The sequence below is a fragment of the Lactuca sativa genome, chromosome 1 (genome assembly GCF_002870075.4).
Source record: "Lactuca sativa cultivar Salinas chromosome 1, Lsat_Salinas_v11, whole genome shotgun sequence".
NCBI classification, from domain to species: domain Eukaryota; kingdom Viridiplantae; phylum Streptophyta; class Magnoliopsida; order Asterales; family Asteraceae; genus Lactuca; species Lactuca sativa.
Window position 1 is genome coordinate 144,573,281 of NC_056623.2, and position 14,051 is coordinate 144,587,331.

At 33.3% G+C, this 14,051-nt stretch overlaps 2 protein-coding genes across 2 annotated transcripts; both read left to right on the forward strand.

Annotated features, from left to right (window-relative positions):
* The first annotated feature begins 3,522 nt into the window (after positions 1-3,522).
* Positions 3,523-4,100, forward strand: LOC111910008 (uncharacterized). The gene is made up of 2 exons (XM_023905806.1): positions 3,523-3,770; positions 3,962-4,100. Exons 1-2 carry the CDS (start codon positions 3,523-3,525, stop codon positions 4,098-4,100), a joined length of 387 nt encoding a protein of 128 aa, XP_023761574.1.
* LOC111910009 (uncharacterized) lies at positions 4,100-5,977 on the forward strand. The gene is made up of 2 exons (XM_023905807.2): positions 4,100-4,541; positions 4,842-5,977. The coding sequence occupies exons 1-2, from the start codon at positions 4,100-4,102 to the stop codon at positions 5,975-5,977; spliced, it is 1,578 nt and encodes a 525-aa protein (XP_023761575.2).
* The last annotated feature ends 8,074 nt before the right edge of the window (positions 5,978-14,051 follow it).

The window sequence follows — 14,051 nt, forward strand, 5'->3', positions numbered from 1 at the left end:
ATATGTTTCCAGACTTCGGTCCGATGCGAGCGAAAGCTTGAGGAATGTTTGTATGCTTGATGTCTTTGTTATTCTTGTATATGCTTGTTTCATATGTTCCGGACTTCGGTCCGATGTTGGGGAAAGCCCGAGGAATGTTTATATGTTTATGTTATATGCTTCCAGATTTCGGTCTGATATCAGGCGGGGCCCGAGGAATGTTTTCATGTTTATGTTATGTGATTATGTTTATATGTATATGTTGATATGTTATATGTATACCGGATTTCGGTATGATGTCGGGCGGGGCCCGATGCCAGACTTCGGTCCGATGCGGGGCGGGGCCCGATGCAGTGGGAAAGGCACATGTTATGTTATTATGTGATTATGTGTATGTTATGTGGTAGTTTGGGGAGACTCACTAAGCTTCGTGCTTACAGTTTTCAGTTTTGGTTTCAGGTACTTCCGGTAGTAAGGGGAAAAGCTCGGGATGACTACAGTGCACACACCATAATTTTAGCCTGGGATGTTTTTACTCTGATATGTTTGACAAATGTTTATGATGTTTTGAGAAACAGTGACTTATGATTTTCATGTGATGTTTGATAACTATGGTTTTATTAATAATTAAAAACAAAATTTTTTGACTGTATTTATGGGATGTTTCACAATACTACCTACCACACCTACCTGTACCTTCCCCAAGGCCATACCTGATATCCCTAATTCATCCAACCACAAATTATGAACCACAAGCACAACAATAACTTAGATCCTAGACTATTCTAGGATTTCTCAATCTTTACCAAACCAAAAACTCAAATCAATCATAGGAGGTTGCCTTATGCATGCAAGTTATACACAAAGAGAATCACATATAATGTCAAATAAAGCTTCTACCCTAAATCACAACCATATAAGGAACAAGAATAAGGCAGATTCCTTCATTCTAGGGCTATGCAATCCTAGGCATGTAGAACTTTGAAAGCATACATTAGAAAATAATCCATTCAACATCAATTTCCATATATACTATAACATGGCTAAAACATTGGGAACAGTTACTTAAGCTTGGCCAATTACGTGCATTGCACTCTCCCCTTTTACTTACAAAAATCATTTTCAAGAAAATTTTAACTTTTGGTTTCTTTTGAAAAACAATTTTACCATTTCCTTAGTTTGAGTTCCGACACACCCAAGAGTGTGCCCGAATCTCTCAAACCATCTCTCAGATACCAACTTGCAATAGCCCAAAATTGCAAGTAAAAATTTTCATTTAATTAATAAAAATTCCCATTTAATATTTAGAAGTTCCAGTCACATTTATTCCCACGATTAAAATACATAATCATATTATTCAGAAAGATCAGAGTGTCCATGACAACTAGTGGGGAAAAATACAAGAGACTGCACGTTGCGCCATCATGTCGGGCCCTTGCCCTTAGATCCCGAAGTACATGAAACAACCAACAAATTGTAAGCTAATGCTTAGTGGGTTCCTCAAAACATACCCAACCATATATCCACACAATGTCATGCAAACATACACATAAGGATGCCATGGACTCCCTCCATGGTCTTCATCCGGAATGCCATTGGCTACCCCCATGGTCTTACACCCGTGGCCAATGGGCTCCCCCCATGGTCTTAACCATTTGTCGTGGGCTCCCCCACAGTCTTTACATAAACACATAACACAACAAATAACACATTCACTGCACATACAACTACTAAAGCTTTATAATATATATATATATATATATATATATATATATATATATATATATATATATATATGGGTCTGACTTGGTGCCTTCAACCCATTGGTATGGTGATGAGTCTCACCTTAGTCTGCTGAACACAAAAGTTGCTCGCCTAACAGTCTGATACCTCACACTAAACAATGGAACAAATATCCCTAATTAGGATTATAACTCATCTTAATCAAAGAATCCAAAGACCTAAGACTAAGTCCTTTCATGATGGCCCAAAAGTCTTTCCTTTACTAATGGGCCTAGGATCCAAGATAAAAGCTATTAATGCGCCACATGGCCCAACAAGCCCAACCAATACAAGTATGGCCAAAAACCAAATAACATCCCACCAACCCTAAATAGGACTAGACCTAAAACAGAATAAGGCGCAAAAAGCTCATAAGTCCACATGAAGCCTAAACCCGTCTGGGGTGCGTACACCCAACGTACCACACCAGTAAACTTAGCGTACTGAACCTCTTGCATGTACGCGTAGCATATACAAGGTTACGTCCGACGTACAAACAGAAGATGTACACCATTAAGTGCTTAATACTTGGAATTTCAACGTCCAATTTTAGATTTGATCTCATTAAGACTTCCTAAGGCATAAAGTTGGCAACTTTATGCCCTTGCATGCCATAAGGGACTCCAAAACATTACTCTTCTCATTAAGGCTTCATATAAGACCTGAAACCCATGCATGGAATCTAAACAACCTTCAAGATAGCACCTTTATGCATCTAGCATGCTCAAAGAGCTTAGATCTAACCATCCTAGTATCTGGAGTTGCTCAACTCACAAGAGAATGTATAAGAACCAAAAAGGGACTCCATAACAAAACTTTAGCTCAAACTAACAAAAGAGATGACGAGGTTATGACTTTATATCTCTAGAAATTCCTTAAGATGAACTTGATGCAACATCTAGAAGCTCAATGACACCCAAGACTTGATCACCACCTTCTCCTCTTGAAATCCCTCTAAAATGGCCACCAAAACACTCCTTAAGCTCAAGAATCACACTCACAAGAATAGGGGTGAAGTATATAAAGGGCCAGGAGGGGTTGTGCCCCCCCTGATTTTTTTATGAAAAGTGCTAATAGTCCATATATTTTTTTATCCATATTAGGCTTAGAAATTAAAAAATTAGGCTTTGGCCCCTCCTGTGCTTTCCAATTGTCCAAATCAAACAAAAAAACTGATCTCATTCATTCGTCCCTTCTGAAGTCTGAACCCTGCATTTGTTGTTGCTGCTTGTTGTCATGCTGACGCTGTTGCTGTCTTGCCGATCAGAAGATCAGTGATCATTAAATAAAACTTATTACAACTATCTTATTCAGTTATTCTCCAAGTTTGAAGTTCTAAAATCTTGCTGGAAGCCTGGAATCAATTGACGATCAGTTTTTTTTTTTTTTTTTCAGAATGCAGAAATCAAAATCTCAGTTATTTATTTATCTTAGAAATCAGAATCAAAAACTCATTCAGTGCAGACAATGCTTAACTATTTACAATTGTTATTCGTTATTTTGTTAGTTAATTGATTTAGATTTTTGATTGTTAGGAGTATTGTTAGAATGTTTGTTGAATTATTTCTTACAAATAAGATTTGTAGAATTAGGAGCATTGTTAATTAACTGATTTTAGAATTTTGCAAAATTTTACATAAACAAGATTTGTAGAAATAAGATTTTTTTTTGCAGAATTTGGGTTGTTGGTTTATGAGCTTATGATTATAATTTTGATTATTATAGATACAATCATAAAAATCTTACAATTTCATGGGAAAGATGAAAACTATTTATTCTTTTTTTAAAAGAAAGAATGATGATGAAGAAATTCATAATGAAAATCAACAGAGTAAACACCACAAAGCTTCAACAAGTGAGCCGCAACCGCGAGAACATGAAAATCAACAAGAGAATGATATTGCTGAAGCTACACAATCAAATCCTAATGAAGTGGATCTTAAGCATCTAGAAAGAGATCCCGCTAAGCGAAAACAAATGTGGGAATATCCAGTTAATTTAAGGAACAAGTAAGACGAGTTTATATGACTTTAGGACCTTTCCAAATACGTCTTCAAGAATATCAAGCTAAAGGTTCAAAGAAACATCCTCGTAGATTTCAATATTCTTGGTTCAACAATTTCCCTAATTGGTTAGAGTATTCTCCAACAACACATGTTTCTTATTGTTTTATTTGTTATATATTTAATGATAAACCAAGTGTGTGCCATGGTTATGATGCGTTTACTGCTAAAGGATTTGACAATTGGAAAAACGTTAATGATGGGAAAAAATGTGCATTCTTGAAGCACATTGGTTGTTCAAAACATAGAAATGTTGTTACATTTGTTGAAACTTGATGAACCAAGCAACACACATTGAAAATATCATAGTGAAGCAAAATGAAGCACAAATATTGAAGAATCGTTTACGATTAAAAGCTTCAATTGACATAGTTCGTTGGTTGACATTCCAAGCTTGTGCTTTACGAGGACATGATGAAACGCCTAATTCCAAAAATCGAGGTAATTTTCTTCAACTACTAAAACTTCTAGCATCTTATAATGATGAAGTTGCAAATGTTATATTAGAGAATGCTCCTTATAATTCAAATTATACTTCTGGAGATATTCAAAAAGAAATTCTTAGTATTATTGCAAATAAAGTTAGGAAGCATATTCGTAGTGAAGTCGGGGATTCATACTTTTGTGTCATGGTTGATGAGTCACGAGATGAGTCTAAAAAAGAGCAAATGGCCATAGTTTTGAGATTTGTTGATGCAGAAGGGATCATACGGGAAGGTTCTTGGATGTGGTTCATGTTAGGGATCCCTTATCATTAACCTTGAAAACAAATATATGGAGACAACTTTTGCACTATCAGTTTAATGTTAGCAAAATCCGTGGCCAAGGTTATGATGGTGCTAGTAATATGAGGGGGGGAATGGAATGGATTACATGCACTTATTATTAAGGATTTTCCTTCTGCATATTATGTTCATTGCTTCGCTCACAGATTAAAACTAGCACTGGTGGCTGCTTCAAGGGAAATTATTCCTATACACCAATTTTTTACAAACTTAATTTTTACAATTAATGTAGTTTGTGCTTCCAGTAAGCGTCATGATGAGTTACAAAAGGCAAAGGCAACTGAGATTGAACATTTATTGGAACTTAGTGAAATCGAATCAAATAAAGGATTGAATCAAGTTGGGACACTAAGAAGAGCTGGTGATACACGTTGGGGTTCTTATTTTCATCCCGTTTGCAGTTTTCTTAACATGTTTGATTGTACTCGTGTTGTTCTCCAAAGAATAATTGATGATGTATCTGCTACTTATTCTCAATGCGGAGATGCTGATGTGGCTTACTGTTACCTGAAATCATTTGAGTTTGTGCTTATTATTCACTTGATGAAAGAAGTAATGGGAAAAACTGATATACTTTCTCAAGCTCTACAAAAGAAATCCCAATATATTCTTAATGTCATGGAGTTAGTTTCAGCAACAAAGGAGATTCTAAATGATTTCAGGAACAACGGATGGGATTCTTTACTTGAACAAGTAAAAAATTTTTGTGATCAACATCAAGTAGATATGCCATATATGCAAGCTCCATATACTTCTACTCAATACCGACCTCGAAAAAACGATAATCAGTTTACTTTGGAACATTTTTATCGAGTAGATTTATTTACATCCACATTGGACAAACAGTTACATGAGTTGAATAGTAGATTCAATGATCAGGGGATGGAGTTGTTAAGTCTTAGTTCTACTTTAGTTTCAAAAGAACACTCTAAAATGATTAACGTTGATCAGATTTGTCTTCTTGTTGAAAAGTATTATCCTGAAGATTTTACGGAGCAAGAGAGAATTCAATTACGATATCAGTTGGATATTTTTAATATCGATATGATAAAGAATAATAAGCTAAGTCGTGTATCAACTATTGCTGACCTATGCAAAGTTCTTGTGGAACCTCAAAAACGTGAGACGTATTATTTGCTTGATAGAGTGGTTCAGTTAATCTTGACACTTCCAGTTTCTACTGCAACAACAAATAGGGGATTTTCAGCAATGAAAATATTCAAGAGCTGCATTCGCAATAAGATGTCAGATGACTTTCTCGCAAACAACTTGGTGGTTTACATAGAAAGAGAAATTGCTGAAAACATTGATACGAAGTCGGTAATTGATGAATTTAAAGACCTTAAAGGTCGTCGGGCTGAGTTGTAATTCTTCTTCTAGTTATTTTTGGTGTTTAATTGTTGAAAAAATGTTTTCTTTTTATGTGTGAGAACAGTAATTTTAGGTATTTTTTGGAAGTAGTTTTAGGTACTTTTGGTGTTTAATTGCTAATTTTTCTTTTGGTTTTTTCATGTATAAAAACGTTAATTTTAGTTTCTAATACTTTCGCCCCCCCCCCCCCCCCAAGTCAATCGTTCAAGCTCCGCCCCTGCACAAGAAAATATGGGGTTAAGGGACGAAATGAGGCTATAGAGGCTGATTAGGGTTTGGTCCAAATGGTGAAAAGGTTGCTTAAATAGGTTACAAGTCCGAAAATTAGGGTTTTAGCCATCTGCCACGTATGCCCCGCGTACGTGGTTCACCTATGCAATAAGCGTACTCTTAAGTACGCCCAACGTACGAAAGGGACCAATTTGCAATGAAATTTCATTTAAAGGGTTGAAGGGTAAATACCTGGATTGGAGTTTTACATATAATTAGACCATTTTTTAATTAAAACCCAATAAGCATTAGTCCTTAAAAATATATTATAAGAAAGCCAGTTTCTTATCAGATGAGCTATAAGTATCTTTAAGGGTCATTTGATACTTTCTAACTGGGTTAGAACAAACTGGGTTAGAAGTTGTAATTACTTCTAACTGAAACTTGTTGTTTGATTTTTCATCTGACTGAATGTACAAAATAACTATATTACCCTCAAACAATATTTTTTATAATATTTCCTTGGGTCATTTGTTGACACACACAGGAAAACATAAATTTGATTCAACATTTAGAACCAAACATACACATAATATTTTTGTACCCAAAATACATCTACTCATCAAAATGCCACAAATAAAAAAAATCAATACATCAACAAAACGACCATACATACATGATTTTTATGCCCAGTATACCGTTGCTCAACATGACAACCAAAACGATCAAACAAGGCTTCCTAGAAGGTTTCTTGTTCATAAGACGATGGAGGAAGGAGGCGTTGTGGAGGCGGAGGAACATTTACACAATAATCTTTTGTTCTTGTGTTGCGATGGGTAGGGCAAAACGGGCATACTTATTTTTGTTCCCAATCCTTGCCATTTCACTTGTGGATAGGAATGGGAAAAAAACCCATGTCCGATGGGGAACCCGAAACTCGCACCCGTTTTGACTGGGAATCCCCAAGTTGACCGGGGATGAGGAATCTCCGAATAAAAAAATAGGGACGGGGATACCCCTAATCCCCAACCCTGGACTCGCCCCTGATATATATATATATATATATATATATATATATATATATATATATATATATATATATATATATATATATATAATACAAAACATATATCTATAGTATAATTTATAATACATAAAATTTGATAAAAATAACCTAACTCATTAGTAATTACTTGGTTGAGATTATATATATATATATATATATATATATATATATATATATATATATATATATATATATATATATATATATATTCTAGTAGGGTACCCGCGCGATGCGGCGGTGCCAAATAATTCATTTCCGCAGATAGTTTTCATACAGCGATTAGTTTCATTTTCATGTCAAATAGTTCATTTCAACCTTTTGTCAGATTGTTTTGTATCGACAAGGCATAAGAGCCGGTTCCTATGGCCTGTGTGGTCTTGGAATTACCCAATGAATGTCTCCTAACGCCACAAAGGGGACCGATAGAAGCAGACACAAATTGACTCACTACATGAACTGCATAAGCGGACGAATAGTAGTAATATATAACAGACTTTTGTTATAAAAGAACAAAAAAATCGAAATTATGTATGTCAATCGATTGAAGAATTCAAGCTCGCCCGGTATTTAGATAGTTCTTTTTGGCGGATGCGACAACGAAAAACAGTTTATTTCAACAATTTATTTCTGTTGGTAAGTTGTTTCGAAATAAAAATAAAAGTACGTTTCTATTATGTATAAAAAAGAAGTTAATATTGGGTTGAAATCAAAAAGCATGTTATCTTTTTTAAATAATTATTTTTGGATATTTTGGGTTATATTTGAAATTACGTTGTTGTTTGAAATTAAAAAATAAAATTTTGTTGTTCTTTTAGATTTTAAAATATACTTACTTGTTTATAGTTAATCATAATATACACAAATATAGTATATTATGCATTTTTTAAAACGAACATATATGGCGATAAAAAAAAGGAAAGTAAACCGACATCTATTTTCTTGAAAACAGTAAAAACTTTATTCTTCTTTTTCTATTATCGAAAATTATTCGTATTATATCCATCATTATATAATATAATTAAGGAGAATATATTTAATACTATTTATATAGATAAAATGTTTAATATATCAAGACATAATATGCTATCAAATAAAGAAAAATATTAGGTGTGCTATGCATTCATCCCACCCCACATCTTATTGTATTTTTCGTATCTTATTTATTTTAATCATACGACTTCTATTTCTTACCTTTTTTTTAACTATTTTGATAAATTATATATCATTATTATTAATAATTTATATTTGATCAAGTTATTTATAAATTGACTTAAATTTAAAAAAAAAAATCAACTATATATTGAATAAGTGTTTTTTCTAAAACGTTTATACACAGTTCATTTGTTTGATATAATTTTGAAAGTTACTATTATATAGTGAATTAAATTTCTAATTATCAGTTATGAAAATATGTTTTCTTTAGATAATGACATGAAAACTTGAAAAATAATATTTTTCTATTATATTCCAAACTAAAAGTTGTTAATACTCTGATTAATAAACCAATTCAAAAATAAGTTAATTTATTTTTTAGGTAAGCAATATTATTGTTAGCAGTAGTTATTTTAGTAATATTAATGTTTTCTTTCTATTAGATAAATGTTATATAATCTCGTCTCTTTTCTAGAAACATACATATTAGTATCATGCATAATTAAAGTATAAGAGTGATAGTTTTGAAAAAATGTCTATTCAAAAGAATTAGATATTGAAACCAATAAAAAAACTCATAGTTATAAAATATCGACGTCAATGTAAATGCTCAAGTTCATGTAGGTACCTTAGCTTAATAATAAAAGTTAATTGTACTTTGTACATATAAGAAATAATGAAAACTTGATATATACCTACATCGATTTACTCATTTATGCAGCTTTATACATAAACACAAAAATTTATACAAACATGCACCACTTATTATGCATACATATAGAGGTTTATACATATATACAAGTTATACATACATACAGAGGTTTAATCAAACAAAAATTCTAAATAAAACAAAAACTTACGCACACTATAATGTGAAATCAATTATATAGTTTAATTATAAACATCGGTTACTATTGGGTGTCTCTTCACTACTCAATTTTATCAGAAAAACGTATCCTTAGCATCTGTCTGCCCATCTTCGTATCAGAAAAAGCTCTTCAAGCTCAGATTGCCTTTTTCATAACAGTTTTTTGTATAGCCTTTTAACTTCCTTCTCATCCTACAAAACAAAATCAGACAATTATACATAGTATTACACACACAAGTAAAATGAATGACACAAATTACAAGAATCAAAACAAAACAAAAATACTATGAGAAATCACAAGCAAACAACAAACAATGGAATGATTATTACCGGTTCATCTTTTTGTCTTCAGTTGCATATACAAAATCAAATCAACTTTTACATATTGGCAACAATCAAAGGAGGCCAATGATTTCGATTAAAAAAAATGTCACACTGAATCGATCTAACGCTAACAAAAAAAGACATATAAATTCATCAAGAGTGGACTTCCGTGAATGGCTTTGACAGGTTAGACGGTGTACAATGGAGAAGCCGATGGTAGTGAATAACTATAAATGATGGCTGAGAGAGTGATGGTGGCATTAACAAGAAAAGGAGAACGATAAGGGGAACACGGTTAGTTGTGGTGGTGACGGCGCACGATTTGTCGGATGTATGAAACGGGTTGCAGAGAGAAGAGGGAAAGGGGTCGTGTGAGAGAGCGGCTGAGAAGAGTGATTAGCATTTTGGAGTATGTTTATGTTTTGTGTTATCCCTTACCACTTACCAACCATCATGTTGGTGAACAAGATATGGGAGCTGATATTTCAGTGGTGTAATATTCCGAAACCGGATTTTCAAACCATTGGTGACCTTATTGGGCTAACGAAAACTTGGGGGAGATGTAGAAGAAGGAGAAACAACCTAATTTGTATCTGTTTTGGGGTGATGTGGATACTATGGAAAACAAGATGTGAATTGGTGTTCAGGAGCACACGATACTCACACTCCCAGATTATTGACAGGGTTAAATCTATTGTATTCAATTGGATTAGGCATAGGAGAGTAGAATGTCATCTCAAATGGGACGACTGGTGTGTTTGCCCTTTAAATTGTCTGTAATACAAACTCAAATGTAGTGTCTTCCTTTTGGGCCTGCCTAGCATCTTGCTAGGTAATGCTTAGTCAATAAAATTTGCCGGTTCTAAAAAAAAAAAAACTTACCAACCATCAGATCAAATATCAAATGAATAGTCCTAATTAAACATGTTGGCAATCCATTTAATGTGCCATGTCACCAATCCATGTGACTTTCTCTTTTTTATGAAATTATGAATATATGTACCTGATCATGCATAGAAATTTGTACATCAAGCTCCATAACTTGTCTTTAAGACATTTTCTTAAGATATGCTTAATTTTATTGTACATAAGGCATAAAAATTTGTATTTAAAACATTAAAGATGTATCCTTTATAAGATAGTGTGTATATATATATATATATATATATATATATATATATATATATATTGTCTAATTTAAACTCATGTATAATTATTTTTTCTATTTGGTTTATCTATTTTACGTCTAATATCATACTGATAATTTTTTTTCTACTTGATTTTGCATGTTTTTATTTAAATTTGGTAGAATTTTTTATGCAATCTATGAATATTTTTATATTTTGTAAAATCTTTAAACTTATGCTGGTAAAATTGAAATTTAGAGTTTTTTTACATAAAATTTTTCATATTAAAAGAGGAAAATAAATCCTCAATTCCATGCTTGGGATCCTAAGGGTGGAGATGAGAGTTTATTTATAGTCAAAACTTCAAAAATGGTCTTTGTGATTTCACAAAATCTGAAGTTTGGTCCCTAATTTACAAAAACCTTACGGATCGTCCCTGTGGTTTCAAAACTTTTAACAAATGGTCCTTTTCGCTAACTCCGTTAGCTTTTGGCCGTTAAGTGAAGAGCATTTCCATCATTTCACAAAAGAGGACCATTTATGAAGGTTTTTTGTTATTAAAAAAAATAAAAATATAATTATTTAATAAAGGGTTCCACTCTCTCTCTCTCTCTCTCTCTCTCTCTCAGACACACACGCACATCAAACTGAAGAAGATATATCACTCTCTTCTGCAACCTCTATCGGACCAACATAGACATACACATACATTGATGATTCACTCTCCCTGCCTTTCACATACACACATTAATGATTCATTCTATCTAGTTCAATCGATGGATTAGGATCTAGCTCCACCTCTAAAGTCGTCGAAAGAAATACCTAGCTCCCATTTATATGAAAGAAAAGTATCGGCATCTTAATTACATCAAGAAAATACATAACAGAAGAAGAAATTAAAGTATGTATCCCCCTTTAATCCCTATAATTGAATTGTATACAACCACCCCCAAATCAATACAAGAAACATATAGCAGGCAGTCGCAATTCAAAGGGAGGTCAGTTCACACTGTTTACAAATTCAAGCTTTGAAGGAAACAAGTTATGCGATTACACTTGCTAGAAATCAAATGAACTCTTTCCATAATCCCAAAATAGGAAATCCAGGCAAAGCAAAGGTGTAATTGTAGGTATAGAAATCGAAATCAGAATGGAACATTATTCATTCTTCTACTCATGTTCTTGATCATTTTTCGCACAAGAACCAGACAAGCAGCCGATTAAGAAAAAGAAGATGAAATCAATAGCAACAAAGAAGAACACGAATCGAGACTAGTCGTTCTTTTCCATAAATCGAACGAAAACAACAAAGATCTTTTGAAATCAACCAATAGTTTCGATCAAGAAAACATAATCAGATGTGGAGGATTTGGTCTTGTCTTCAAATCCACCCTCGCAGACGGCCGGAAAGTCCCTATTAAACGGTTGCGCGACGACACTGGTCAAGTCGATCGTGAATTCTAAGCGGAAGTGGAAATTGTCACACCCCCAAACCGGAACGGCGGAAATGTTCGGGGGTGGAGGACATCATGTACAGTATCATGTCAATGCATAATAGTAAACAAGCAACAACATCATCCATTGCATTAATAGTATAATTCAATACAAGTGTGTTCTGTATATAGTTTGAAAGACACCAAATATGAATCAAAATAAAAGATGAGTCTCGAATGTGCTCCGTCTTCTCAAAATCTGGTCCAATGTACCTGTCTACCGGTGACCTGAGAATACAAGTTATTTTGAAATAGTACATTAGCATTTAAGTTGGTGAGTTCATAAGTATTTTAGTGTCATTGTTTGAATGAAAGTGTTTGTAAATGTTTGTAAGTGTTTGATGTAAATGTTGTATCTCCTAGAAAATCCTATATTTTCTACTTTATTATGAAATGTAGTCTTCTACCAAGACCCAACTGTTCTGAGTGTTTGTTCTTTTGTAAAAGTGAGTATTTTTAACAAGTATGACTATCATTACCAAAATATAGTTTACATTACCGTTTATGTGAGAAGATCACAATGTGAATGCAATGGGAAAATAAAGATGCACTTTAGTATTGAATATAGTAACTACCATTGTACTAACTACCTTAAACCAGTTTTTAAATTAAGGTAAAATGTGATGAGATTATAACCATACTTGATTGACTAGTAAAACACGACGTTCCAAGACGTCGAATGGTATGGCATTCTTCACCCGTAAACCTGCAGGTCCCACTATAGCTAGCAGCAAGGTGTAGGATGGTTAATCCCGTATAGATCTATACACAAACTCACGCTCTCCCTCCAGGAGACTCTAGTTATAAAACGTGACACAACAGTATATTGCCATGCCATGAAGTAGTGGCTCACATTAATGTTATAGTATTCTTGTATTTGTATAGTATGTTCTCTCTGTTATAGTGTATAGTATGTTCTCTATGTTATAGTATATAGTACGCTCTCTCTGTTCTAGTGTATAGTATGTTCCTCCCTGTTTCTCAATATAGTATGTTCTTTCTATTTCTCGTTATGGTATGTTTGAACTGACTCTTGTATGTTTCATTGTTCTAGAAATAGTGAGTAGTAATTCTCTAACCTATACCTATTATAGTTACTAGTAATGTTGTTTGAATGACTGAGTATGTTTGTACACCTTTGCTACCCAAAGGTGTTGAAATGATGTAAGAACTTATATATCTATACACATATACATAATATACAACTAAGATTCAAACGACACTCGGAAAAACAACCGATACCCTAAGTCCACAACCAAACAAGGAACAAGAAATAAAGTGAGTTATCAGTCCTAAGCCCTTTCAACCTTATTTATATAACTATATCTATATAGACACGATTTTGACAATATATAAGTTTAAAAGAGTTTGATAAAGAGTTTAGCATGTAAAAGAGTTTTAACCATTTGAATGGTTATAGATGACTTGATGTCAGTTTATAAAATGTTTTGAAATAGTTTGCTTGATAATACAGTTTGAAATATAAGAAATCCACTTGTTTGATAGTTATTAATCATATGTGTTTGATACAGTAACTATAATGTTTTCTACTTGTATTCCACCACCCCCCCTCCATAAAAGCATTTAAAATCATTTAAAAGATAAGTTAGGGGGTATGAACTCACCTGATTGTGAGTGATTCGAATGTAAGATCGATAAAGGATGCTATGTGTCAAGTGAAGTCTCGAGCACCACAGATCCTATTAAGCATATAATGGCACATATATGTATATTATTAGTGTATATAACAACTAATCATGTTAGGGAACCACCTTAGGGACTAGGAAACACTTGGAATAAAGTGTTTCAATCACATATGATTGTTCTAAAG

Excerpts from the sequence above, each read along its gene's own strand:
- LOC111910009 (XM_023905807.2), top strand. The coding sequence starts at position 4,100 with ATGAACCAAGCAACACACATTGAAAATATCATAGTGAAGCAAAATGAA. Across the intron at positions 4,542-4,841 it reads AGAAGGGATCATACGGGAAG|TTTGTGCTTCCAGTAAGCGT; the intron begins GTTCTTGGATGT and ends CAATTAATGTAG.
- LOC111910008 (XM_023905806.1), top strand. The coding sequence starts at position 3,523 with ATGAAAACTATTTATTCTTTTTTTAAAAGAAAGAATGATGATGAAGAA. Across the intron at positions 3,771-3,961 it reads CCAGTTAATTTAAGGAACAA|TGTGTGCCATGGTTATGATG; the intron begins GTAAGACGAGTT and ends TGATAAACCAAG.